General features: G+C 38.1%; 2 protein-coding genes across 4 annotated transcripts in view; one reads left to right on the top strand and one right to left on the bottom strand.

Moving 5' to 3' along the window:
- Positions 1-1,884: 1,884 nt before the first annotated feature.
- On the bottom strand, positions 1,885-14,428 carry CRIPT (CXXC repeat containing interactor of PDZ3 domain). The gene is made up of 5 exons (XM_083370950.1): positions 14,260-14,428; positions 7,910-7,975; positions 4,763-4,817; positions 3,986-4,089; positions 1,885-3,868 (listed from the first exon to the last, which is right to left on the bottom strand). Exons 1-5 carry the CDS (start codon positions 14,273-14,275, stop codon positions 3,804-3,806), a joined length of 306 nt encoding a protein of 101 aa, XP_083227076.1. The 5' UTR covers positions 14,276-14,428; the 3' UTR covers positions 1,885-3,803.
- Positions 14,429-14,517: 89 nt separating this feature from the next.
- The window catches only part of PIGF (phosphatidylinositol glycan anchor biosynthesis class F), a 50,552-nt gene continuing 37,990 nt past the window's right edge, over positions 14,518-27,079 (top strand). For all 3 annotated transcript variants that reach the window (XM_083370851.1, XM_083370852.1, XM_083370850.1), the window contains exons 1-4: positions 14,518-14,627; positions 16,665-16,914; positions 18,409-18,500; positions 22,447-22,563. In XM_083370851.1, the coding sequence (XP_083226977.1) occupies positions 16,687-16,914; positions 18,409-18,500; positions 22,447-22,563 (437 nt within the window). In that variant the 5' untranslated portion in view covers positions 14,518-14,627; positions 16,665-16,686. The remainder of the gene's footprint in view (positions 14,628-16,664; positions 16,915-18,408; positions 18,501-22,446; positions 22,564-27,079) is intronic.

Here is a 27,079-nt window from a genome sequence, read left to right as displayed (position 1 = left end):
AAATCTTCCCATTACCAAACCATCTCTCCACTCTGACCTTTAGATTACATTATTGTTATTCCTCCTCTTCCCAATTTATATTAAAATTGCTTTCCCAAGCCAGCAATGCTATAGTAAAAGCATGTCTTGCTATTACAGTAAATGTTATTTGCAGTGAATCTAAAATTATATTACACAAATGGGAATAAAGTTTTGAAATTTAATGTATCCTGGACTAAGGTTATTTTGACCAGGAAAACGGAATGAACTATTGCAAATTATGCATAAAGTATAGGAATTTGTTTCTCAATACAGAGTTTACTAACAATGATGATATGGATGGAGCTATTTTAAAAATGTAAATGCTGGGAGAAAAATAGTGAGAAGTATGTGATCTGTAATAAGAAATAAATTTTGTCTAAAGAAATAAACATAGTAGCACCAGGACATGCTTTCATCTTTTTTTATATTGAAGCAAAACCTGGATATATCATATCAACATTAAATAAGTTAAACAGAATGAGAATGGTGGATATTCACCTTTGTGACTGAATACAATATGGACTGAATACAAAGATATTGGTATGTTGAAATGCTTCATAAGGAAATTGTATAAGGATTAAATTACAAAATGAAAATAAAACTAAATAAGACAAGAGAAAAGGGAAAATAAGAAAAATGTGGTTGGATGAAGATCCTGTAAAGCAAGTGAGAAATTTCAAGGCAATGTGATATGAAATTGAAAAAATATTGTAGAAACAAAAATGGTTTCCAAGAACAGAAGAGCCTGGAGTGGCATAATACAGGTCTTCAAACTTCTTCAGGCCATAGGGCCTGTAATTTCATTTTAAAAATCTCAACATCCCTGATCAAGGAGCAACACTTTTGTGATAGAAACTTGGCTATATTCAATTGAAATTTATTTGGCTCTTAATCTCATAGAACCCCATCAAAATCTTGCAGAATCCCAGAATTCTGCAGAACGCATTTTCAAAAAAAAAAAAACCTGGGACCTGAGATAGATTATGTTGGATCTCTTCCCCTCTGTTGAGAGACGGCTGTTCAATTTTGACACAGATGCCCATCGATGCCCTTTGAAAGAGGGGTCAGAGACCATCTATGTCAGAATTGAACACCCTTCTCTCAACAGAGGGGGAGGAAACCAAGATCATCTATGTCCAGTCCTTTCAACAGTTCCAAGAAGGCTCCACACCCATTTGCACTATTCAAGTTTTTTTTTTATTCCTATTTATATTCCGCCCTTCTCCGAAGACTCAGGGCAGCTTACAATTTAAAGCACAAATCAATGTGCTTAGCAATAGCCTTCATTCTACGCATATGCCTGCTTATTAGGGCTTTCGGGCTCCCCCAAGTGGCATTTTACAAAGTCAGCTTATTGCCCCCTACAATCTGGGTCCTCATTTTACCTACCTCTGAAGGATGGAAGGCTGAGTCAACCTTGAGCCTGGTGGGACTCGAACCTGCACTAATTGCAGACAGCTGGTGTTACTTAAGGAGGCATTAGCCCACTGCTCCACCAAGTGACCCTGAAGACACATAAAACTCCAGGTAGCTTTAACGACTCGGTAAAAGAATGCGAATCTGTCTCCAGGAGTATAAACTTTCCATTCCCCACCACCTAGTCAGAGCTGAAAAAGCTTCTTGGATGCAAAGCGAAATGTCTTCAAAGAAAGACAAGAAAGTCCAGTGGCCTCGTGAAAAAGCATCTTTGGGAAAGGATGGCTACCAATAATATAGATCTGAGATAGCCATTTTAGCTGAATTAGCTGAGCTGAGCAAACTATGTCTTAAATATACCTTTGGTAAGTCCATGTTAACCCTAATAAATAATTTGTATAGGTGTTGTGGCCAAAACCAGGCTCCCTTAAAGTAACCAAATCACACTGAAGGTATGACATAAATTTATTAGCATAAAAACAATCAACCAATGTACACTGGGCTCATTGCCCAGTTGGGCAGCCTTGACCAAAAGCAGAACCATAACTTACATGCTTTTGGCTTTTTACATTTCAAAGACAAGGAAAAGGAAAAAGACATAGGATAAATTAAAGCTGGATGATTTTGGACCAGGCATTCTCTCTCAGCTCAACCCACCTTACAGAGTGGCTGCTGTCGGGTAAATAGGAGAAGCGAAGTGTGTTCGATATGTTCTCCAGCTTGAGTTATTTCTTAAATTAATAACAAAGATGGGATACAAATAAATAAATAATAAAATGACATTGGAATGTTTTTGATGAGCTAAACTTTGCAGTTTATCATTTCCTACTAGGTTCGCATGTTGGCTATACTATCTGATATATGGTTAATAAAAATTTGGTTTACTGGGCTATAGACGCCTGTCTGATTTTTCTCCCTATTGCTTTCAGAGTCAATTCTGCTTGCTGTAAATGTTTTCTTGCAAGGTATTGGGTTGGGGATGGGGGAATCTCATAGGTTTGGTACTGAATGCAATTCATGTGTGTGTGAGCGTGTGTGTGTGTGTGTGTGTGTAGGTATATCTTATCACATTAGGCCACAATTATGATTAGGCCACAATTATATCCCATGGTTCAGTTATAGGGATCAAAGTTAAGTAGCATATTCGTATAGCTGTCCATTTTTCAGATACTCAACTCAAGGTAACATTTCTATTAAACCCCAAAGCCATTGGCATTTGTGAATTTTTTAAAAAAAATCACATCAGCATTAGGATAGAGCCTCAAAACAAACAAACTGAATACTATCACAATAAAATTTTCAAGTTCATAAAAAACTATTAAACAAACGTGACTGGAATTATGTTGATTGCCCCTTTCTAACCATTTTTTTAAAAATTCTGACATTGCACCTACCAATTGCTAGAAAAGAATCAAACCAATATAACTATCCAGTCAGGTAGTCCATAGTAACACAGGCCAATGTAATTCCCTCTCTAATGAAATACTTGCTACTTTTCTGCAACTCTGATAAAAATGTACAAACATATTATTATTGAATATTGTAGTACTGCATATAAGAGACTCATAAAATCCAAAATATGAGTGCAACAAATTAGGAACTCTGCATTCTATTTCTTGAACACTAATTGTACACCGTCAAACTAGAGATATATTTTAGAAATATTAATGCTATCTTAAATTTAAGCCACTACAAGTTTAACATTTAAAATAATGCCAATTTTAAGTAAAAGTACAGTTATCAACCGAGGTACACTATTTAGAATGTGCAACCAATCCAGCAGAATGAAATTCAATATTCATATATTGTTATTTGTCAGATGCTTTGAAAGCTCTTGTTGCAAGCAATTCTAAGCATGTAACACAAATGAACTGAAGAATTGCCTATTGGTGTAGATGAATTGCTAAAATTACATAGTATTACATTTAAATATTCATTTACCCTATAAACCATATGCCAATTTTATTAAAGTTTTGCTGGTGCATTCAGCAATCCTTATTCTTAATGTAAGAGTAGCTTAGTCATTGAGAAAGTTAAACTATTTGCTAACCCTCAAGTTTCTCTAAAAGAAATTTTGAATGTCCTCTAAGCACTTATGTATTCATTTTACTTTATTTTTTCCCCAGTTGGCACTAACCATATCTATCAAATTCCAAATGAAAATTCTGACTAATCAAATTATGGTGAACAAATATGTCTTATTCTAAATTAATATAGCCATTAATGCAGATTTAAACTTAGATATAAAATAGCACAATTATCCTATGCAAGTTCTTTAGAGGTTTCTCATCGCATTATCAGTAATGATGATGTTCAGCAATTGCTTCAAAGTTCAAAGTGGTCAATTATAAAAAAAATCACAATAATTAAACTGATGTTTGCTTGTAGTTTTTGGTATCCAAGACTTTCTTTCCACACATTGCACAGATACCTGTTAATAAAAAGCACAGGAATACTGAAATTACTTTTGATCATCCAGTATAACTTATTTCTCAGTAACCAAATACACTTTAAAGGGAAGAAACTGGATTTAAGGTAAATATCTCACCTTTTTTGTATGCACATCCCTGGCAGTAATGAGAGCCTGGCTGATGAACTGAACTTTTACAAATTCGGCATATTGCAAATTTGTTTTTGCCATAAGGATCAAATCTAAGAAGATAAAACAAGTGAATTAGTTGTTTATAAAAATAATTTGTTTACTTTTATATATTTGCAGTAAGTGGGGCAGAGATGGACACAAATCCCCCAAGAAAGCTAACAAATGACTGAAGAGAATTTATTTGTTGCAATTGCATAAAATTATCAAAATGCAATATGACATTTTGAACTACCACTATATATTTGCACAATATAATGTATATAAATGATCCATGTGTCCATGTTTTGTCTTACACCTTTTCTCTTCTACTTAGAGTAAATCAGACCAGACAACATATGGATGATAAATTTCCCAGTCCTTCATTTATTTGTTAAGTGCCTTACAGAATTACCATGATCTACGCCAATGTTTTTCAAACTTGGCAACTACAAGATGGACTTTAGGGAATTCTGAGAGTTGAAGTCCACATTTCTTAAAACTGCCAAGTTCGAAAAACACTAATTTAGCCAATGTTTCTCAGGATATAGTGATGTTGGTAAAGAGTTATAGGTGCTAAAATTACAATGTAATGGGGGTGGGAGAAAGTTTCTATGCCAACTCTTGGCTGGAGGAAGTAGGAATGACTATATGTGGAAATATGGAAGAGTAAAATTCAGAAGAATGTAGAATAGACAAGTTAACAATTTTTATAACATTTGATAACTGAATTAAGTTTTTAATTACCTTGCCTTTTTTGATGTCAATGCCTTGTTTTCATTTAGTTTTCTCCCACCACTTTCTATAAATGAAAAGATATAATTTTGAAACCATTTCAAATTAAAGTTGAAGCCATTAAAAAGAAAAAAAATGAATGTCCAGAGTACCTAACAATAAACATGAAAATGAGCAGTTTAACAAGGCCTTCTGAGAATGCTAAAATTGTGCCACTTTTGCCAACTACATCTTAGTTATATCCCTTTTATTTTTTATTACCACCTAACTACTTGGGAGACCTATCTAACACTATATAGATAGACTTCTACACATACAATGGGATTTGTCTTCCTTCTGTATCCATATAAGACCACAAATCTTCTCTCCTAAGTTTCAAGGATATATATGAACTGAGGGAATTTGGTTTTGATTCTGCTGTGTGACACATCATTGGATACAACATATTTTGTATTCATCTTCCTTCCTCAACTTTGAAAGATCCTGGAGCACTGGGGAACTACCAGAGGAATGCTGTGGATATAATTTACTTGGACTTCAGTTAGGTATGTGATAAAGTAGACCACAACGTACTACTTGATAAGATAGAAAAATATGGGTTAGACAGCATCACCACCAGATGGATTCATAGCTGGCTGACCAGCTGTACTCAGCGTGTGGTCCTCAATGGAACCACATCTACATGGAGGGAAGTGTGTAGTGGGGTGCCCCAGGGCTCTATTCTGGGCCCAGTGCTCTTCAACATCTTCATCAACGATTTGGACGAGGGGATAGATGGGGAACTCATTAAATTTGCAGACGACACTAAGTTGGCAGGAATAACCAACACTCCAGAAGATAGGCTTAAGATACAGGAGGAAATTGACAGACTCGAACATTGGGCACTATCTAACAAAATGATATTCAATGGTGAAAAAAGTAAGGTTCTACACTTAGGCAAGAAAAATCAAATGCACAAGTATAGTATAGATGGTACCTTGCTCAATAAGTAGTAACTGTGAGAGGGATCTCTGAGTCCCAGTTGACAAACACTTAAATATGAGCCAGCAGCGTGCTGCAACTGCCAAAAAAGCCAACACAGTGCTAGGCTGCATTAACAGAGGGATAGAATCAAGAAGTGTTAATATCACTTTCCAATGCCTGGGTAAGGCCACACTTGGAATACTTCTTCCAGTTTTGGTCACCATGATATAAAAAAGATGTTGAGACTCTAGAAAGAGTGCAGAGAAGAGCAACAAAGATGATCAGGGGACTGGAGGCTAAAACATATAAAGAACGGTTGCTGGAATTGGGTATGTCTAGTTTAATGAAGAGAAGGACAAGGGGTGACATGATAGCAGTGTTCCAATATCTCAGGGGCTGCCATAAAGAAGAGGGAGTCAAGCTATTATCTAAAGCACCTGAAGGCAAGACAAGAAGCAACTGATGGAAACTAACCAAAGAAAGAAGCAACCTAGAACTAAGGAGAAACCTCCTGACAGTTAAAACAATTAATCAGTGGAACAACCTGCCTCCAGAAGCTGTGAATGCTCCAACACTGGACATTTTTAAGAAGAGACTGGACAGCCATTTGTCTGAAATGGTATAGGGTTTCCTGCCTGAGCAGGGGGTTGGACTAGAGGACCTCCAAGGTTCCTTCCAACTTTTGTTGTTGTTGTTATTATATTTTATTCCTGTAATTTTTTTCCCTGCAAATCTCAGTAGTAGCTCCTGTTCTCTCTAGCAATTTGAACAGCCAAAACAGAAAGTGTATATTGCTAAAGATCAAAACAGAACAGCATGGTGAGTTGTCTTCCTTTAAAAACTACTTCAAAACAGGAAAATACTTGACTAAAACCAGGACTGTGTGTATCTATGGGAAAGATATTCAACAGCTTTCTCTAAACTGATTAAGAATGTCTGCATCATAGGACATGTAATATTGCTATCAATCCTTCTTAAGTGTTTGTACAAGCACTTAAGTCAATAGAAGTCTAATGCAGACCTAAATTATATATGAATATACTGTACCGGTTAAAGATGCCCTCCCCCCTACACATATAAGCTGCATTTATTGCCAATCATCTGAGAATCCCCAATACGTATGAACTGCTTAAAGTGCCCTTCAAAGCATTCTTAATATTCGTAGCTGTGACAGGTGGAATAATCAGACAGGAACATGTGACCTAATAAACCAAATTGTTTCTATTTACCCAGTAGGCAGGGATAATAATGTCAAACGTCTGGGTTTATTTGAAATATTCCAACATCATGCCGTAATTTCCACTGTGTCTGCCTTTTTTCCCTTGGATTTGCAATGTACTGGGCCAAAGATATATAAATCCTGTTTCTGCTTTTGCTCAGGGTAGCTCAATTAAGTATCAAAGCATTGTTGGGGGTCCAAGATACACTGTATTATTGGCTGTATGCATGCAAATATAATTATGAGCCAGGGTGGCGCAGTGGTTAAAATGCAACATTGGAGGCTAATTCTGCCAACAGTCAGCAGTTCGATTCTCTCTGACTCAAGGTTGACTCAGCCTTCCATCCTTCTGAGGTCGGTAAAATGAGGACCCAGGTTATTATGGGCAATATTCTGGCTCTCTAAGCTGCTTAGAGAGGTCTATAAAGCACTGTGCAGCATTATATAAGTCTAAGTGCTATTGCTATGTTGCATCTTTAAATTGATTTCATTGATTTAAATGAGCCACATTTTGACTACAACTGGAATACTAAATATGCGACAATGATTCAACTAGAAATGCTGAGTCTTTTAAACTAGGTTCAACCATAAAAACGTCAGGCATGCTGCAATTTTCAAGTTGTAAAGGTTTTTAGCATTAGTACTTAAAGGAAGATTAATTTACAAATGTCTCTGTAATGTTCACATGCTAGAAAGAAAACCTGCTTAAATATTATACATGGCAGTTCCAGATTTAGATTGCCTATTGCTTAATAATAAGTGGATTATGAAGTTCTTTCAGAATTCTACATTTATGAGCAACACTGCTTTTCTGAACAAAGGTAAAAGAAATGGGATTATTGAAGCAATAATTATAGAGACAATAAAGAACATATAGCTTGACATGAAGATCTGCAGTTTTTCCCACTGACATTTTCTTTATGTTTTCCTGATCAAGAAATGAGAAATGATAAAAATAGCAGTTCTTGTGAGAATACCTGTTGTGTTTCTTGCACCATCTTTCCAGGTATCAGGTGTAATTACTGTACCAAGTTTTCTTTCACCTACGAAGCAGCATAGAAACAACAGAATAAAAATTATGATAATAGATTACAACAGCACAGTATATGTTCAGGCCATATTATTTCACAGAACTGATAATACAAATATTAGTAATATGAAGTACCGCGTTCCATATAGCTTATTTTTTCTATCTAGGAAAATTGGAAGCCATTGTTGATGCATGGAATGTATGGAATCTGTCCTGTGACTCAACAAATTGTCCTTTGGGATTCAGTGACTTTTGATGCCAACACATATTTTTAAAGCTGTGAGGTATCAGTCCTTCTAAATCCAGTAGGGATTACTTATCAATAACTATGACAGATCTCTGACATGTGTTAATAATTACAAGAAATTATGATTAAAACAGAACATAAATGTAAAAATAACAAATGTGAATGCAAACAAATAGTAGTTTGCAGATTTTAAGACATATATAGCAAATTGATTGAATTAGCAGAAATTCCCATAATCACATACGTTGCTTCTTGCTGTGTAATCACCACATAAACTCCTTGAGTCTAGAAAAGATAAGGATTGCTCTAATGAATGAAACTTCTATCACAGTGATGGCAAACCTTGTAGAGACTGAGTGCCCAAATTACAACCCAAAACCTATTTATTTATCGCAAAGTGGCAACATGGCAATTTAACCTAAATATTGAGGTTTTAGTTTAGAAAAAAACAACTCACACATTAACATCTTTTGTCTTAAAAGAAAAACACAATAACAAAGCTTTCAATGATACAAAAAACTTTTTATTGAAAGGTAAAAGTTTGCATTGGCATGCTTTTGAATAATTGTTATTTTGCTGTTGTATGCATGCAGATAATTTGTCTAACCTTGGTTCATACTTTGTAAGTTTGAGAGCAACACATGAAGCACTCAAGTCATCTGTCAGTCTGTTTCTGGTGTCAGGTTTGATAAAATTAAAAGCTGAAAACAGCTGCTCACAAGCATAAGATGATCCAAACAAAATAAGGAAAGCAATCCCAGGTGCTTTCATTGACTTAAAATTATTTGGCAGAGAATTCCACATTTTAAGGATTTCATTTTCAGAACTAACTGTACTGTCCTTTGTCATCTTTGTTTTCGCAGCTTCACTCTCAATAAGAGCGAGGCGCACTTTGGCTCCATTTTCACCAGGAAGGGGCTTGAGAAATGGCTTTTTCCTGCAAAAACTTAGCCAAAGAGCAAGGCACATGTGCCCACAGAGAGGGCTCTGAATGCCCCCTCTGGCACACGTGCCATAGGTTTGCCACCACTGCTCTATCATAATATAGTAGTCCAGTGCTGGATATGTAATTTTGCCAATTTACCAATTGATATTTTGAAAAGTGTATACGGTATTTTCATAAAAGAAAATAAGCTGGTTTCTGGTTTCATATGTCCTAGGAATAAGAATGTATAGCTATGTTGTCAGTATAGTACTTTTTACAGAGAAATCCATGTAAAGCTGCAACCTTATAGTCACTGAAATCTTTACTGCGTTCTAAACTGACATTCATGGGATTGTGCTAATTTTATTTCCAGTACTCGGTTTATAGAAAATCTGCAAGTGATATGTATATCACTGAATTATATCATTTACAGGAATTATCTATCATCATTCATTCATCATTTTTTTGCCTTTGTCTATCCACTGCAGGATGAAGGCCTTTTCCGCATGTTTCCAATACGGTCTGAGCTTTCTTTTGCCAATTTATATTTATTTATTTTTAAATTTATATACCGCCCTATTCCCGTAGGACTCAGGGCGGTTTACAGGGAAAATTAAAAGTTAAAATACATCATATACAATTAAAATTGGGCCTACAATACTTGCTGATATCAATCCATCTTGTTTTAGGTCTCTCTTGTGATGCTTTTTATCAAGTGGAATCCTACCTGCCAGTTCTTCAGTTCTTGCTATGTGACCAGCCCATTTCCATTTCCATTCTTTTACTCTCTTGATATCGTATACTTTTGTTTGTTCTCTAATCCATGTGCAGGTCTTTCTATCTTTTCTTGTAATGCCGAGTATGTATCTTTCCATGACTCTTTCCAGCACTTTTAGCTTTTGTATCAATTCTGAGGTTAGTGTCCATATTTCGCTGGCATGTTAGAGCAGGTAACACACACTGAACAAAAACTTTTCAGGCATAGGGGTTGTTGTTCTTGAAAATTATGCTTAGCTTGCCAAATGCCTGTCAATCACATTTAACATACTGCTCAATTTCCTTTATTGTATCACCTTCCATTGAGATCCATTGGCCAAGGTCCATGTGGTATATGTAGTGATCTACTACGTCTAGTTCTTCTCCAATTATTTTTTTTCCTGTCTTTGGTAAATTTATTAAACATAACTTGGCTCTTTTTCAGATTTTTCAAGCCAAATGGATCTCCTGCTTTGTGCAGCTCTTGTATTTGTCTTCATAGCTTTTCTGGTCTTGTGAGTTTCATTAATTATGAAAGGGTGTTTGTCTCAGTATTCTACCAAGCAATAATTAAGGAATTGCTCAAACAAGGCATAGATGCTGCTTACATAAACTTACTACAATCAATATATGAAAAACAATAGCAACAATTTAAAGTGGAAATCAACGTAGAACGAGGTGTACAACAAGGCAATACAATATCACCTATCCTTTTCTCAACGTGACTTGAAGTATTTCACAAACTAGACTGGGCAAAAGATGGTATAAAAACCAATGACGCCTATTTACGGTAAATCACCTAATATTTGCAGTTGATATCTATGTATATACTACTAAAACTCTCATGTTTGTATGTCATCTTTAACTGGCTGAAATGATGCATCGTAGGATATAAATTTTTGAAACAAGGTACCACAAATCAGATAACTTATAGAATGGATCCAAAATCTAGACCCCATGACTTTTGTGGAATTGAAATTTGGCAAATTTTATAAAACATTTTTATAAATGACATACATTATTTCCTGTGATCAACTTCTGATGTTTGATTGTGTTATATAATTCGACATGGACTATTTTCAAGGCAGATATACATCTCTGAATATCTTCCTATATTAAAAGCTCTGCCATTTTTGTAAGGCAAGAAAATATTTATGAAAAGACCTGATGAGACACAGCTTATCTACTGTATATGTAAACAAAGATAGCTTGGGATATATTTTTATGCAGATCATATTATATATAAAAAGGTAAAGTTTTCCCCGCACATGCGTGCTAGTCGTTTCCAACTCTAGGGGCCGGTGCTCATCTCCGTTTCAAAGCCAAAGAGCCAGCGCTTGTCCAAGGACGTCTCCGTGGTCATGTGGCCGGCATGACTAGACGCCAAAGGCGCACGGAACGCTGTCACCTTCCCACTGTAGTGGTCCCTATTTTTATACTTGCATTTTTACGTGCTTTTGAACTGCTAGGTTGGCAGAAGCTGGGATGAGTAACAGGTTCTCACTCTGTTACACGGCACTTGGGATTCGACCCGCCAAACTGCCGATCTTCTAATCGACAAGCTCAGTGTCCTAACCCATTGAGGCACCACGTCCCTTATCATATTATATAAACATTAATATACTGCTCAAAAAATAAAGTGAACACAAGATAAGACATCCTACTGTTAAATACAGTACATTGTGTTGTTTAAGTGTTTTCTTTTTTTTGAGCAGTATATTACAATTTTTGAGGACAAAGAGAAAATTCTTATACTCACTAAAATAATTATCTAGATGCCATAACCTCTGTGTAGTCAAGTGACTAAGAGACAGTAAGAATTGTAAAACTTTTAATCCCTATGCACCATTACAAAGTCCTTGGGGCTGAGAAAAGATGTAATGATAACCTTGAATCTTATTTTTGTAATGAGCTCAGCTGGTATCTTTCAGGTTCAGTTCTCTCTTTCTAAAATAGAAACTTCCAGCCTCGGAGTTCTGATTTGTTTGGTCTCATCTATTGGAAACCATGACATAGCTTTCGCCGAGCATCTGCCGGATCAAATGTTTCAGGTTTGGGCAATCAGGTCATCGTGCTGCGGATTGTCCAGTCCCTGTGCCCCAGGCCAAGAGTGCATCTGCTGCCACCCCAAAGCCAAAGAGGAACCCATGACCTCGACGGGAGAAATCAAACTGGGTCCGTCAAGAGCAAGCCATTCAGGTCACTTCTCCTTCCCAGGGAGAAGGAGAAAGTCCACCTGAGTGCCTGCCGATGCCAGCTCCTTATGACAGCGATGAGGAGGGCAAAGACGACCCATCTTTTGCTATCCCTGTCAAAATCGTAGTACCCAAGTCAGGTGCCCAAATGAACTTAAATGTTCTAATTGACTCAGGCTGCACCAGGTGCCTAATCAACCTCCATGGTATAGGCACAGTCAAAAGTGAAACCAAGACTGAAATTCCCTCCAAAGAGTTATAATATTACAAAGTTAAACTCCCCCTACTATGCAATTAACATTTCCCAATAGAATAGTTTGGCAGGCTTTCTGACAGAATGCTCTACCCCCACCCTCAATTCGATCTATAGAAATGACCTTGGTTCCCATGGGACAGAGAATTCTTTAGACTAGCAGAAAACCTCCACTTCTCCCTCCCATTCTTGTGGCAATCTAGAATGAGCAAGATGGCTTCAGCCAGGTTCGTTGTAGAGTTGACATCTATATTATTTGTAACTAATAATCCCAAAAGCTGACAAAAAAACCTATAGTGTAACAAACTTCTACTGTTTTATCTGATCAATGCATTCTAGGCATTTTGTTACCAGAACAGCAAACAGCCATCACTGCTAGGATTTACTGAAAACTTTACAGTATTCACTATTTTGGGGATCAAAACATCCAATAAACAGCAACCTCAAAATACTTGCTCCTTTAAGTCACTTTAAGTGTTCTGAACCCTCCTTCATAGTAAATTCACAATACATCTGATTCCATATCTCCAAACAGAATAATCTTAAGCACATGTACTCAAAGACCAAAATCCCATTAAGTGCACTCAGAACAGCAATATAAAGCAGCAGACCCAAATTTCTGATATATATATATATATATATATATATATATATATATATATATATATATGTGTGTGTGTGTGTGTGTGTGTGTGTGTGTGTGTGTGTGTGTGTGTGTGTGTAAATTGCTAACAAAGAATTAAGGGAGACTGATATGCATTTCAAACTTATTAGTTTTCATCAGTCAGCCATACCCTTCTGAAATTCGAACCTGGGCTGATTGCACATTAGGCAGTTATTTTTACCTCTAGGCCACAGGCTCTCTCTCGCTTTGTTAGCTTGAGAAGCAAGGGAAAATATGTGTCAAATGCTTGTTAACTATTTAGATTACCTTGCTAGGCCCCAAACATGGGACATATCTTTATTTCCTGTTTCAGCCTATCATGAAGGCCATCGAACAGGCAGTAGTCACACCGGTGAGAGCTCATATATTTGGCCTAGAGGTAAAAATAACTGCCTAATGTGCAATCAGCCCAGGTTCGAATCTCAGAAGGGTATGGCTGACTGATGAAAACTAATAAGTTTGAAATGCATATCAGTCTCCCTTAATTCTTTGTTAGCAATTTACACAAATATATGAGCTGTCACCGGTGTGACTACTGCCTGTTCGATGGCCTTCATGATAGGCTGAAACAGGAAATAAAGATTTGTCCCATGTTTGGGGCCTAGCAAGGTAATCTAAATAGTTAAGCCGCCCTGAGTCTTCGGAGAAGGGCGGGATATAAATGGAATTTTTTAAAAAAGTGCTTAGCAATAGCCTTCATTCTATGTATATGCCTGCTTATTAGGGCTTTCGCCCCCCCCCAAGCGGCATTTTTACAAAGTCAGCTTATTGCCCCCAACATTCCGGGTCCTCATTACACAAAGAAATAACAACTCTTTTTACAGCAAGCAGTCCTCCATTTTCGCTTGTGGCACTGATCTGTGTATCTGCGTTTGATAGTGTCATCGTCGCAATAAACATGAATTTGGGCCAACTCCGGGAGACGGTGGAGGAGGGGGGAGGGGGGGGAGGCGTGCGTGCTACGGCCCATAGGATTGCGGAAGAGTCGGTTTCCACTTCGCGACTGAACAACTGATCTGATACACACCGGGTCCCGACTCCTTTCAGACGTACAGCTAGACTTCCTTCCTGGAGGAAGGCGCCGTTCTTTGGAGGGCAATCCCGGGACCCAAAACTAGAAGCGTCGGGCAACCCGAATGTTACTCTTTTCTCAGGACGAGCCCCCCCTCCCTCCCTCCCGCAAACTGCACCTTAGTTGTCAAACGAGCCTTCTCACTTTACACCGCGCGCTCTCCCACCATATCCCCTTCAACTCACATTTCTCGCACACCATGGCCAAGGCCTAAAACACCGAACCGAAACCGGAAGAAAAGACACCCCCCCCCGCCTCAGCCTGCCTAGAGAGGCTCCAACCTCCCCACCACAACAACGTTCCACCGCCGAACCCCTCTGAGCTTCCACACTTCCGCTTCCGGCTTCCTCGTGATCTCCAGGGCACGAGAAGCGCCTTAACGAACCGGCGGATTGCGGTACGGGAGCAGTCGTGACGTCAGAGCCTGCGGGTGGGGCGGGGGTGGGGTTGAGTGCAGCCAGTTGCGGGCTCAAGGAGAGCGGAGGTTGTTCCGAGGCGAGGCTATGACGTATTTGCGAAGCTTCCCCTGCTAGCATCCGGGGGGAAACGGCAGGTAAGCTGGATCGGCGCCGTTGTCTCAGAAGCCTCGTTCCCTGCCTCTCGTAAGGGCGACCCTGCCGCCACCTGGCCCCGATGTTTTGCCGGAGAGCGGTCTCCTAAAAGCAAGGCACGTAGGTGAAGGAAGGGAAACTGGGAGAGACTTCTGTCGATGGTGGCCTTCTGTCGATGACAAGTCCCCTAATCGACATTTTCAACCCCTTCCCATCCGAACGCATCTCGATAGGGCAGGGGTAGGTAACCTCGGCTCTTTTATGACTCATGGACTTCAACTCCCAGAATTCCTGAGCCAGCTGGCTCAGGAATTCTGGGAGTTGAAGTCCATGAGTCATAAAAGAGCCGAGGTTGCCTACCAGCTGGCTCAGGAATTCTGGGAGTTGAAGTCCATGAGTCATAAAAGAGCCGAGGTTGCCTACCAGCTGGCTCAGGAATTCTGGGAGTTGAAGTCCATGAGTCATAAAAGAGCCGAGGTTGCCTACCAGCTGGCTCAGGAATTCTGGGAGTTGAAGTCCATGAGTCATAAAAGAGCCGAGGTTGCCTACCAGCTGGCTCAGGAATTCTGGGAGTTGAAGTCCATGAGTCATAAAAGAGCCGAGGTTGCCTACCAGCTGGCTCAGGAATTCTGGGAGTCCATGAGTCATAAAAGAGCCGAGGTTGCCTACCAGCTGGCTCAGGAATTCTGGGAGTTGAAGTCCACGAGTCATAAAAGAGCCGAGGTTGCCTACCAGCTGGCTCAGGAATTCTGGGAGTTGAAGTCCACGAGTCATAAAAGAGCCGAGGTTGCCTACCAGCTGGCTCAGGAATTCTGGGAGTTGAAGTCCATGAGTCATAAAAGAGCCGAGGTTGCCTACCCCTGCGATAGGGAAAACAACTTATTTAAACAAACCTTACAAAGGCGGCCTAAAGTACCTTTCAGTGCTCCGTTTGGAATAAAAACTTGTACAGGTACTCCCTCAACTTACCAGCACACTTGAGCCCAAAATTTATGTTGCTAAATGAGAAATTTGTTAAATGAGTTTTTGCCCCGTTTTATTTTATTTTTATTTTTAATTCCATTTTATATCCCGCCCTTCTCCGAAGACTCAGGGCGGCTTACAAGCTTAGCAGTAGCCTTCATTCTATGTATATGCCTGCTTATGACTTATTTTATGACTCCCCGTGCCACATTTGTTGAAGTTAAGGGCTGCAGTTGTTAAATTCATCGCGTGGTTGTTGAGTCAATCTGGTTTTCCCCATTGACTTTGCTTGTCAGAAGGTCGCAAGGGGGGAATCGTATGTCCACAGGACACTGCAGCCATCATAAATGTGAGTCAGTTGTTAAGCATCCAAATGTAAATCATGTGGCAGTTGGAATGCTGCAACAGTGATATGTGTGAAAAATGGTCATGTCAGGTTTTTCCAGTGCCATTGTAACTTTGAACGGTCATTAAACTGTTGTAAGTCGAGGACTACCTGTATTGATGGGTGCATCTGTTCCATTCTTCACTGGTGCTGGTTGCTTGGAAGGAGATCAGATCTGAACAGTAACTTAGACAGATACATCCTTTTTCTGAGGGTAAGAGGATGTACTTCTACTTCCAGTTCTCTTCATTTGGAATTGAGATGTTTGCAACTAAACCAATCCAGCGCATATGAGAAGTTGGAAAGACCTGGAGTAATTAATGTGGAGTGGCATCCATTCTTATCAACTATTTTAAATATATTTTTTTCTTTCATACAGCAAATTTTAACTTTGGAGCTTACTTGTTTTTTTCATTTCCCTAAATGTTATTGCAGGAATATGCTATAAACACAGGGCTTTTTTTCTCATAGAACACTCAGAACGGAGTTCCGGCACCTTTTTTGGATGGAACCTTGTAGGATAGGCAAGGCGGGTTGTATGACATGTGTGAGTTCCGGCACCTTTTTCTTTTACAAAAAAAGCACTGTATAAACACATTTAATTTCTGCAGGTATGCATTCCCTTCTATACAAAGGAGAATTGCCTTTACTACCAATATTAATATAAATACCTTAATTTGCTTCTCAACAGGTGGAAATAAAAGTAAGACAACATGAAAGATACAGAAATAAAGAGACTGCTGACTGCCAATGTCATCTGTATATTTTCTGTTATTGTAACTACTATTGTTCCTTCTTTGTTCTTGAAGAATTTCTCAATCTTGGACACACACTTGACATGGCTGTGCATCTGTTCAGCAAGCGTTGGTAGTATAAATATAATCTTACATATGATTTTAAAGCCATATTTATCTACAAGAAGATATTCTCTTCCCCACAAGGTATGTTATGTTTGATAAAATTTAATTATTGGTATGAGGCATGGATAACTTTATTTGGCATTTTTTGATTCTCAGTAATTTTGTATTTGTTCCAATGCTACATGGAAGATCATATGAAAGAGTAAAATTGAATGAATGACTGTATGCTTTCAGCTCTTTAGGAACATTGTGGTTGCAATCAGAATAACACTCAAAGCTCCATGTCTTCAGTGTTATTCCATACAATTTCTCTAACTAAAAAGATAAAATATTCTATAAGTAATTGCTCTCTTAATATTTCTGCTATAAGGAGGCTGATTTTTCTTCCTCTAAATAATGAGGCATACCTTGCTGCTATTTAAATATATTTTTCAGTATTTTGACTATAGAACAATATTTGAATTGTAGTGATATAATCTTATAAAACTTTACTTTATAAAAGTCTGTGTTATATTGCATTCAAAGTTTTAAAAGGAACAATCATATCAAGTGAAACTGCATATCAAATGAAATTGCATTTTAAGTGTTAAAAGGACTCCAATCATATTTCCCAAAGAATGGCAACAAATGGAGAGAGAAGTGGTGGTCCTTTATAAACAGATTTTCCTGGCATTGTGCCTGGCCACAATATTTTAGGAGTTATGATAGTGCACTCTTGTAGGAAATTTTCCAAGCCCATGTGTGTAAGCTTGTGTGTAGATTTATCTTGCAACAGTTCAATAATCAGAATATTGTTGTGGAGCTTACAAAAAAAAACAAAAGTAAACTTAAGAACTTTCTAACAATTATGATTAACAACTGTCATAAAATTGATTAGGACACTGACTGATTTTGTGAAATTTGCTTGCAAAGCTATCCTTAGCTTGTAAATCTGATTCAGACATATTGAATCAGCTGTGAATGTGCAATACAATAGCTACTACCAGAGCATCTTCCTAACTTTGAGAGTATCACAATATTCAATATGGTATAAAACTACGGTAATTCAAATTATAGCATTTCAGTTTTGCCAGTTTCAACAGGAGATAGAAACACATTATTAAATCTCTTTATATAAACTTAAAAGAGTTTCAATCTGGGCATTTTGTTTCAGTTGAACATGTTTAAACAAGCACTTTAGTTTAATATTAAAACTCAGTTTTAAATAATTTATAGTTCAATGAGCAACTGCTTGCGCTATGCAACTCAGCCTTGTTTTAAACGCCTTACTAGAAATCAGATAGGACTTCTGGCAAGAGAGATATATTCCTGCCTAGGAGGCTGCAGGATGGTGATGGGCGTTGGGGGTCAAGCAGAAAGGGAGAAGAGGATATGGTAAATCATTGTCAGTTTTGGTCCTACTATCGAGAGACTGTAAGAATCCAAATACTAGTTCAGTGCTAATGATCTAGAAAAGGTTTACAAGGGTTTTAATTTAATCTAAGAATAATCATATATTTTATGTACTTGTCTTCGGTAAAAAAAATTATGCATATTGATGGCATTATATAGATACGTATTCATTCTCTTTAAAAGGTGACAAGATTTGTAAGATGCTGTGTATATTTCTTCATATCTTGTATCCTCTTCCATGGAATTATTGTTCTTTATGGAGCACCATTACTAGAGTAAGTATGTCTCTTATAATTCCACCTGGTAAATCAGAAAGTTAAATTTTAGAAATTTGAACTATGAATCAGTCTGGATTTATAGTGTTCCACATAAGACCTTCTAGTAGGGAAAGGTAATGTGGATTTGCTTTTAAATATGTTGTTCTGGGATAATATTAAATATTAATAATGAAGACAAAAATGATATGACTCATCTGTTTAGTGAACTTAGAGTTGATAATAAAAAAGTCAATGACATAGTTTTGTTTTCCTAGCTTCAAGAATAAAGATGACAGTTTGCTGGTGAATTAAGGTAAAGGTAAAGGTTCCCCCACACATGCATGCTAGTCGTTTCCGACTCTAGAGGCCGGTGCTCATCTCCGTTTCAAAGCCGAAGAGCCAGCGCTTGTCTGAGGACGTCTCCGTGGTCATGTGGCCGGCATGACTAGACACCAAAGACACACGGAACGCTGTTACCTTCCCACCGTAGTGGTTCCTATTTTTCTACTTGTATTTTTACGTGCTTTCGAACTGCTAGGATGGCAGAAGCTGGGATGAGTAACAGGCGCTTACTCTGCTACACGGCACTCGGGATTTCACCCGCCAAACTGCCGATCTTCTGATCGACAAGCTCAGCGTCCTAACCCACTGAGCCACCGTGTCCCTTTTGGTGAATTAAAGAAGGCACTAATTCTAAGGAAGAAGCACAAAGTTAGACAAGATAATGAGAAAGAGGACAAATTATGGACCAAATGACATGTAGTAAGATTACCATGGATCGCAAATAGCAGCAACTAATCAATTCTCTCCCAAATAGGATAACTATATAGACATGTGGGACAAGGAACTGATGCTCTAGAAAAGAGAAATAAGTATGTTTAGCAAAGTTGAGAGCAATCAAAGAAGTAGAGAACAGATAACCTGGCTATATGTGATCAAAACGATGCGGCAATTCACAAAGTTGTGAAATGAGGATAGTATAGATGACTCTATAATAGAGGTACATAATTATTATTCATGATTTTTACCTCTGACATTTCCTAAGGAACTCAAGATAATTTATACCGGAGTCTCCCCTAATTTTATCCCCAACAATAACCACCCCATAAGATGGGTTGCACTATGAATGAGTACTTAGCCCAGAGTCAGTTTGAATTTGACTTTGGCTCCCTTGATCAAAATGACATATTGATAGAAATACTATTTATTGTAGGAACCTGGTTTATTTTAATATATTATTGCCAAGTTCTTAATAGTGTACTGAAATTGTAATTCAATTGTAGGTAGTCCAGTTCTCTATTTTACTGCTATAAATCCATGATAATCCATTGTAGCATAAAGTTGAATAGGCAAAATATAAAAAGATTCCAGAAACTTTGGTGGCCTTAACAAATCAAACAAACGTTTTATCCCATCTTTATTATTTTTATAAACAGCTCAAGGTTGCAAAATATTGAAAGATGAACAAGTGAAAACAGCTCATGAACGTGATGCCACAGGATACATATTAAATCATAAAATATGTAAAGTGTACATATACAGCTGAGCATTTATGTGTCATTTTCAGCTCATTTTAGAGAATTAAGGAAAATGTATTTTAATAGTTGGTGAAAAAAGCAAACAAAAGTGTTATTGAGACCTGATCATAATGAGGTACGTTTAAGGTGAATTTAATCAAACTAAATTCCACTTTTGAAAGTTGCTCTGTCTCAAAATAAGTAAATATGCACCAGCATTGCAAGAAAGAGTGATATGACAGAGAAAACACTAGACACAAATTCCCCCCTCCTTTCCCCAAACCTTCAAGTTGTCTCCGTAGGATATTTATTTGATTATTTATTTTCTATAGAGAAGCATTAAAATGTTCTGTCTTTAGCATGCAATCTGAAAAGGTAGAACAAGCCAAAACTGGAAAGTTGTTTCTGAGCAGATGTGGGGGTGTCACCCAAACAGGTTTGTATGTCAAAAGTGAAACTAGAGCTCACAGTTTCCTGATTTCTAATCCTGTCTTCAATCACTGGAAACTTTGTACTGTAGTGAAAAATAGCAAGATTTGAACTATTTTAAATAAGAAAAAAATCAGGGTTGTGGGATGGGTTTTTTCATATGTGATCATCCAAATGTCAGTGTTACACCATACATCTTAATTTTTGATGGGTTCTGAGGCAAAATGTTCCAGCGATGTTCCTTCTTCAAATTGCTACTGATGATCACTATATTTACAGCAAAGTAACAAAATCAGAAAAGCACTTTTGAGAAGTGTGATAATCACTAGGTGGAAGTTTTGAGTTTCAGGGTTACGAAAACCCAGTTTTTATATAAGAGGTATAAACTGCTTCAGAATCTGACACTGTTTGTGTTCGGATGTCACATTAAACATTAATCACACATGCCCCAGATTATGAATTCAGAAGGAGATCAGAGACATTTGCTCTTATTTTGTATTCATTACAGCCTGCTATGGTATTAAAATTTGGTAAACATGGATAAATCTCTACTGTGACTTGTTTAGATCTTCATTTTGGGTGACAGCGATACACAACTTTTTCTAGGCCAAAAGCCATAGTTGAATTAAATGGGATGTTAGGGACTACTTTCTAAAAACTAAAAGCTAAGCTAGAACAAACCCCAAATTTCTTTTTCTTTAATTAACTTCTTTAATAATTAAATAATGTCCCTATAAAGCTATTAATGTACATTAAAATGCTATTTCTAAAGGATGTCATTTATTCACAAGATTAAATTATGAGTCAATAACCTTTTTTTTGTGGTCAACAGAATGCATTTCAAATGCATTCTCAGTTCAGTAAACTGAGTAAACTTGAACTAAGATTCTTTGATGAATCCATTTTAATTTTACATCCATTGTATCAAATTTTACATTTTTAAAATATTCCCTTATTAGATGTTCCAGTTCTTTAAAATGTGAACCATCAATGTCCTTAATGTCAACTTTAAAAACATTCTCTCATTTTAAATATAAAAATTATATTTCAAACATCAAATCCATCAAGTATCTGGTCCACGTTAACATGTTAAAATATGCTTAAGTTGATTGTATCACCACTGTTGTAAATTAGGTAAAGGTAAAGGTAAACGTTCCCCGGTACATGCGTGCTAGTCGTTTCCGACTCTAGGGGCTCATCTCTAGGGGCTCATCTCCGTTTCAAAGCCGAAGAGCCAGCGCTTGTCCGAGGATGTCTCCGTGGTCATGTGGCTGGCATGACTAGATGCCAAAGGCACACGGAACGCTGTTACCTTCCCACCATAGTGGTCCCTATTTTTCTACTTGCATTTTTACGTGCTTTCAAACTGCTAGGTTGGCAGAAGCTGGGATGAGTAACAGGCGCTCACTCTGTTACGCGGCACTCGAGATTCGACCCGCCAAACTGCCGACCTGATCGACAAGCTCAGCAGAAGTAAAAAAAAATATTTAAGCATTACAAAGTAATTGTATTCCAGATTCTCCCCACAGCTTCCAATAGGACGTTTTGTGTCTGATTGACTTTTAATTTTAATTAGAATTTAATATAGTTAATATGATATATTAGTCATTTTTCAATAATTTCTTATCCCTATTTCTCTTATTATGTTTAAGTTATCATTAGCTACAAATTTTAGAAATGTCTGGAGCTATCCTGGGTCTCAGAGGTCTCAGGTTATAATGGCTTTCATTTATGCAACTGAATGATCTCCAAAAAGCAGAATGAATGTTGATTACTGTTTAAGCATACTAGTATGTTGTGATTAATTGAACTTCAAAGCAAAGGTTCCCAGTCTTTTGATAACTTTTCCAGAGGAAGAAAATAAGGATTGGGCAAACCCAGAGAAAGGCTAGGTTCATGCCTACTGTAACCACTTTTCACATGGCGTCTGAACACAAAGGCTTTACAGTTTATCATTCTTACTTTTTCAATATGGTTATCAAGATAGGCCTTTAAAATAGCTTCACTTTTTTTTCCAGGTCAGTCTGGGAGACCTTTTTATTTGCAGTTCTTTTATCCACCTTTACTACTTTGCCCTGCTTATGTTTGCTGGGACCAAACTTTCAAATATGGCTGAGAGTGTTCAGTAAAAATGGGTAAGTTACATGCAGTTGGAATTTGCAATGCCATTGGTGCAGTTGAGATTAGGTACTTCTTTAATAGTTTAATCATAGTGAAATAATGGCCATATTTTTATCTGAGACATTGCATAGAAGGCTTCTACATTCTGGCTTAGCACAGGGCTTTTTCAACCTTATCACAGATTGTACCACTTTTAGGAGATGACAGTATTTGAGTACCACCAGTGCTTAGCAAGGTGTCAAAAACTTGATGACTGGAAAAAAAACGGGGGGTGGATTTTGGGTTTTACTAGTTAGATTCATTTGTTGTTATAGAAATGGCTAGTTTATAATATTATGGAAAAGTAAAAAGTTGAAGTTCAAAGTTAATGCTTCCTTCTACTGCAACAGAGGAAGTCGGAAGTCAATGCCTTTTCTTTTTCCCTTCTCCACCTCACTTTTTTTTCCTTTTTTCCTCCCCACTGTGTCCTACTATTTGTTTTTGTACTTTTGTATTTTATTCTATAATCTAATAAAATGTTACAAACTGTAAAAAAGGGGGGAAAGTACCATTTTTAATTTATCCGGTGGCAGTTCCTTTGCTGAATCACTTTTCCTTTTACACTGAAAAATGTATAATGAATTTCTCAATACTTATTAATATGTAGCACTACCTTGATGGTCATGTGGTTGCTCGACCCTGCTTCCTCTCTCCCTCTCCTCCCACTCTCTCTCTCTCTCTCTCTCTCTCTCTTTCTCTCTCTCTCTCTCTCTCTCTCTCTCTCTCTCTCCCTCCCCTCATCCTTTGCTTGCAAAAGCCCCTCTTTCTCTCGCATACACACACTTCCCCCCAAAAGCCTTTCCTCTTTGCCTCTCACACACACCTCCCCAAAAGCCTTTCTTCTCTCTCTCACCGCTTCTCTGACAAAAGCTTTGTCTTCTGACTCTTTCTTCGACATCTTTTTTCCTCCCTTTCCCTCTCCTGCCAAAACTGCCTCCTTTTATATCCTCTCCTCCTTTCTCTTCCGGATGTGCCAGAAGTGCTGATCCTGATCCTTTGTCTCGGCCCAGCAGCCCTGCAGTTCCTGATGATTCTCTCACGGCAAGTCCTGTGCTGCGCCGTCTTAGCTTGTTCCCTCCCCCCGCTACACTTGTCTAGGCTGGGCAGGGTCGTGTACCACCTGCCAGGTGCCAATGTACCACCGGTGGTACACTGGCACCTGGCAGGCGGTACACGACCCTGCCCAGCCTAGACAAGTTTAGCGGGGAGAGGGAATGAGCTAAAGTGACCATGCATACCACTGGTTGAAAAGCCCTGGCTTAGCAGATCCAAGAAGTAATCTAATGCAGATCTGCTCAGTGGTTCCTCCTTCTGCCATCAGAAGTAATTACAATTGTGATTCCTCTTCTCCATCATTTATTTGAAGTAGAATCTCTGCCTTTTTTTTTATCTTAACAAGCCAGAGTTTATTGCTGGGTTCCAGTTCTGAGTTTTTAAAAAAACAAGCTAGTTCCACCAACAGGAGGCACCAAACTGCAGAAATCAGTTTAGTGCGGTATTTGAATTAGGCTTTAGCATTCAAACCTTAAATTGTGATGCAAGAACAAAAGTGCATCATAATTTTGGATATGACTCTGGCTTCTTTTTACTAACCACATGTAAGATTATGACTGTTTACATCCCAGAGTTCTGAAGGAGCTGGCAAATGTTACCTCAGAACCATTGAACCATATCCTTCAAAAATCCTGGAGCACCGGAGAAATACCTGAGGATTGGAAAAGGGCTGATGTGGTTCCCATCTTCAAGAAAGGGGGAAAAATGGACCCAGGAAAGTACAGACCAATCAGTTTAACATCAATACCTGGGAAGATCCTAGAAAAGATAATCAAAAAACATATGCAAACTAGAAGCAAACAAAATCATAACTAGTAGCCAGCATGGGTTTGTTAAAAACAGATCATGCCAAACCAGTCTTCATTCTTTGATAAAGTGTCTAAACTAGTAGACCAGCAAAATACTGTGGACATAGTATACTTAGATTTTAGTAAGGCATTTGATAAAGTAGACCACAACCTACTCCTTGGTAAGCTAGAAAAAGGTGGAATAGACAACAACACCAGCAGATGGATCTATAGCTGGCTGGCAAACCGTACTCAATGAGTAGTTCTCAATGGCATGGAGGGGAGTAAGCAGTGGGATACCACAACGTTCCGTTTTAGGTCCAGTACTCTTCAATATCTTCATAAATGACTTAGATGAGGGAATTGAAAGGGAAGTCATCAGATTTGCAGATGACACCAAACTGACAAGAGTAGCCAACACCCCAGAAGACAAACTCAGGATCCAAAAAGATCTTGACAAACTTGAACAATGGGCCCTATCCAACAAAATGAGTTTCAGTGTGGAGAAAGGCAAAGTTAGTTTTACATTTAAGCAGGAAAAATCAAAGGTACAAGTACAGACTGGACAAGAACCTGACTTAAAAACAGTAACTGTGAGAGGGACCTGGGGAGTCATAGTGGACGATCAGTTGACTATGAGGTAGTAGTGTGCAGCAGCAACCAAAAAGGCTAATACAGTCCTGAGTTGTATAAACAGAGGCATAGAATCAAGATCACGCAAAGTACTAGTACCGCTTTATAAAACCCTTGTAAGAGTACACCTGGAATACTGCCACCAATTTTGGTAACCATATCACAAAAAAGATGTTCAGAGTTTGGAAAAAAATTCAGAGAAGAGCAACTAAGATGATCAAAGGCCTGGAGACTAAAACATATGAAGAACGGCTGTGGGACATGGGTTTGGCTAGTCTAAAGAAAAGAAATAGTGGAGACATGGGAGCAGTACTCCAGTATCTGAGGGCTGCACAAGGCAGAGGGGGGTCACATTCACCAGAGCACCAGAGAGAAGGACGAGAAACAATGGTTGGAAACTGATCAAAGAGAGAAGCAACCTGAATTAGGGAGAAACTTCCTGACAGTGAGGACAATTAACCAGTGGAACAGCTTGCCTCCAGAAATCGTGGGTGCTTCATCACTGGAGATTTTTAGGAAGAGACTAGACAGTTACCTGTCTGAGATGATATAGGTTCTCCTGCCTGAGCAGGGGCCTGGACTAGAAGACCTACAAAGTCCTATCCTATCCTATCCCATCCCATCCCATCTCATCCCATCCCATCCCATCCCATCCCATCCTATCCTATCCTGATTAACTACAATGAATACATCTAGTTGCATGGTCATACTGGACAGGTGGAATCCACAAGCTGAGGGTTTTTGCACCATTTTTTCTTAATTCTAAACATTCTCATTCTTTGCAAATTTAGCCAGAAGTGGAAACAAGACATTGGCTCATAAGATAACAGTCTAAATAGCTTTATACTATGGTAATTAATTCCAGTATGTACTCATTGTTTATTTAATATATTTTGTTTTCCTTTTAAAAAAATCTGTTTGAAAAATTGTTCCTAAGAGTTTGGGTTTGTATCTTGCATCCTTTCAGTAATAACTGTCTTTGGGGATGAAATTTAATAATTTTTATAAATTTTGTTAATAGTCTCCTGTTAAACATAAACATGTAAAGCTAGGTATATGCTAAAGTACCTCAAATGCCCTGTTCTTAGCAACTTGACATTCAGTTGAAAAGGTCAGATCTTGGTGTAGAAACAATTTGGTTAAATGAGCCTTGAAATTCAGCTTGTTGGATCTTCTCTGATCATCTCTTTCATGTGCTGAACCCATTTATCATAAGGCAACCCATTCCTCCTCCCAATTCACCTGATTAAAATGGAAAGATTTCCTTAAAAGTTTATATACTCTTCCTTGAGTAGATGTGATGGCTATGCCTTCCACATTTACCCAGCTAGCTTGGAGGTGCTGGTCTGTGTAGATAGCTCAGGAGTTATGATGTCATGTGACTGTGACAGCAGTCCCAGCATCTTTTCACGCGCCTACCTTTTTCAAGACGTGTGCAGTCTTTAATCAAGAGAGTTACTCTCTTGGGATTTCTGTCTATAGGTGAGGAACAATAAAGGAAATTGCTTAAAAGAAACCCAGTATGTCTTTCTTGTTTTGGGGAGCCAGACATTAGTCTTACCAAACTAAAGCAAACTACTTGCATCATTAAAGATATATTCAGGGAACTTTTAGGAAGAAGCTGTCTTGATCCGCTTCCTCCCAACCAAACTATCTAAACTTCGCAGTTTCTTGCTCTTCTGGAATACATCCTCTCCCTCCTGGGAATCTGGACTACATTCCACTATAAGAATAAATCATGAAATAAACAAAAACCCTGTTCAGCACTTTGTACATTTCATCGCTATTTGTGTTGTGGACAAGCATCCACATGTTACTGTATGCTGGAAAGTGGCACTGCAGTGATTTCTTTAGTGACTTTTCATCTAGACGGCATTCACCCATGTCAACTATACAACCCTTAATTAGTCTCTCAATTATTTTGTATGCTTCTTCAGCCAATGCAAGATGATAATTTACCCTATAAAAAGCTTCAGTGGCTTTTTCATTTCTAGTTTGAAAAGCTATAAAAAATAAT

Source organism: Vipera ursinii (assembly GCF_947247035.1).
Source record: "Vipera ursinii genome assembly, chromosome: 1".
NCBI classification, from domain to species: domain Eukaryota; kingdom Metazoa; phylum Chordata; class Lepidosauria; order Squamata; family Viperidae; genus Vipera; species Vipera ursinii.
This window is presented reverse-complemented; position numbering and strand designations above follow the sequence as displayed.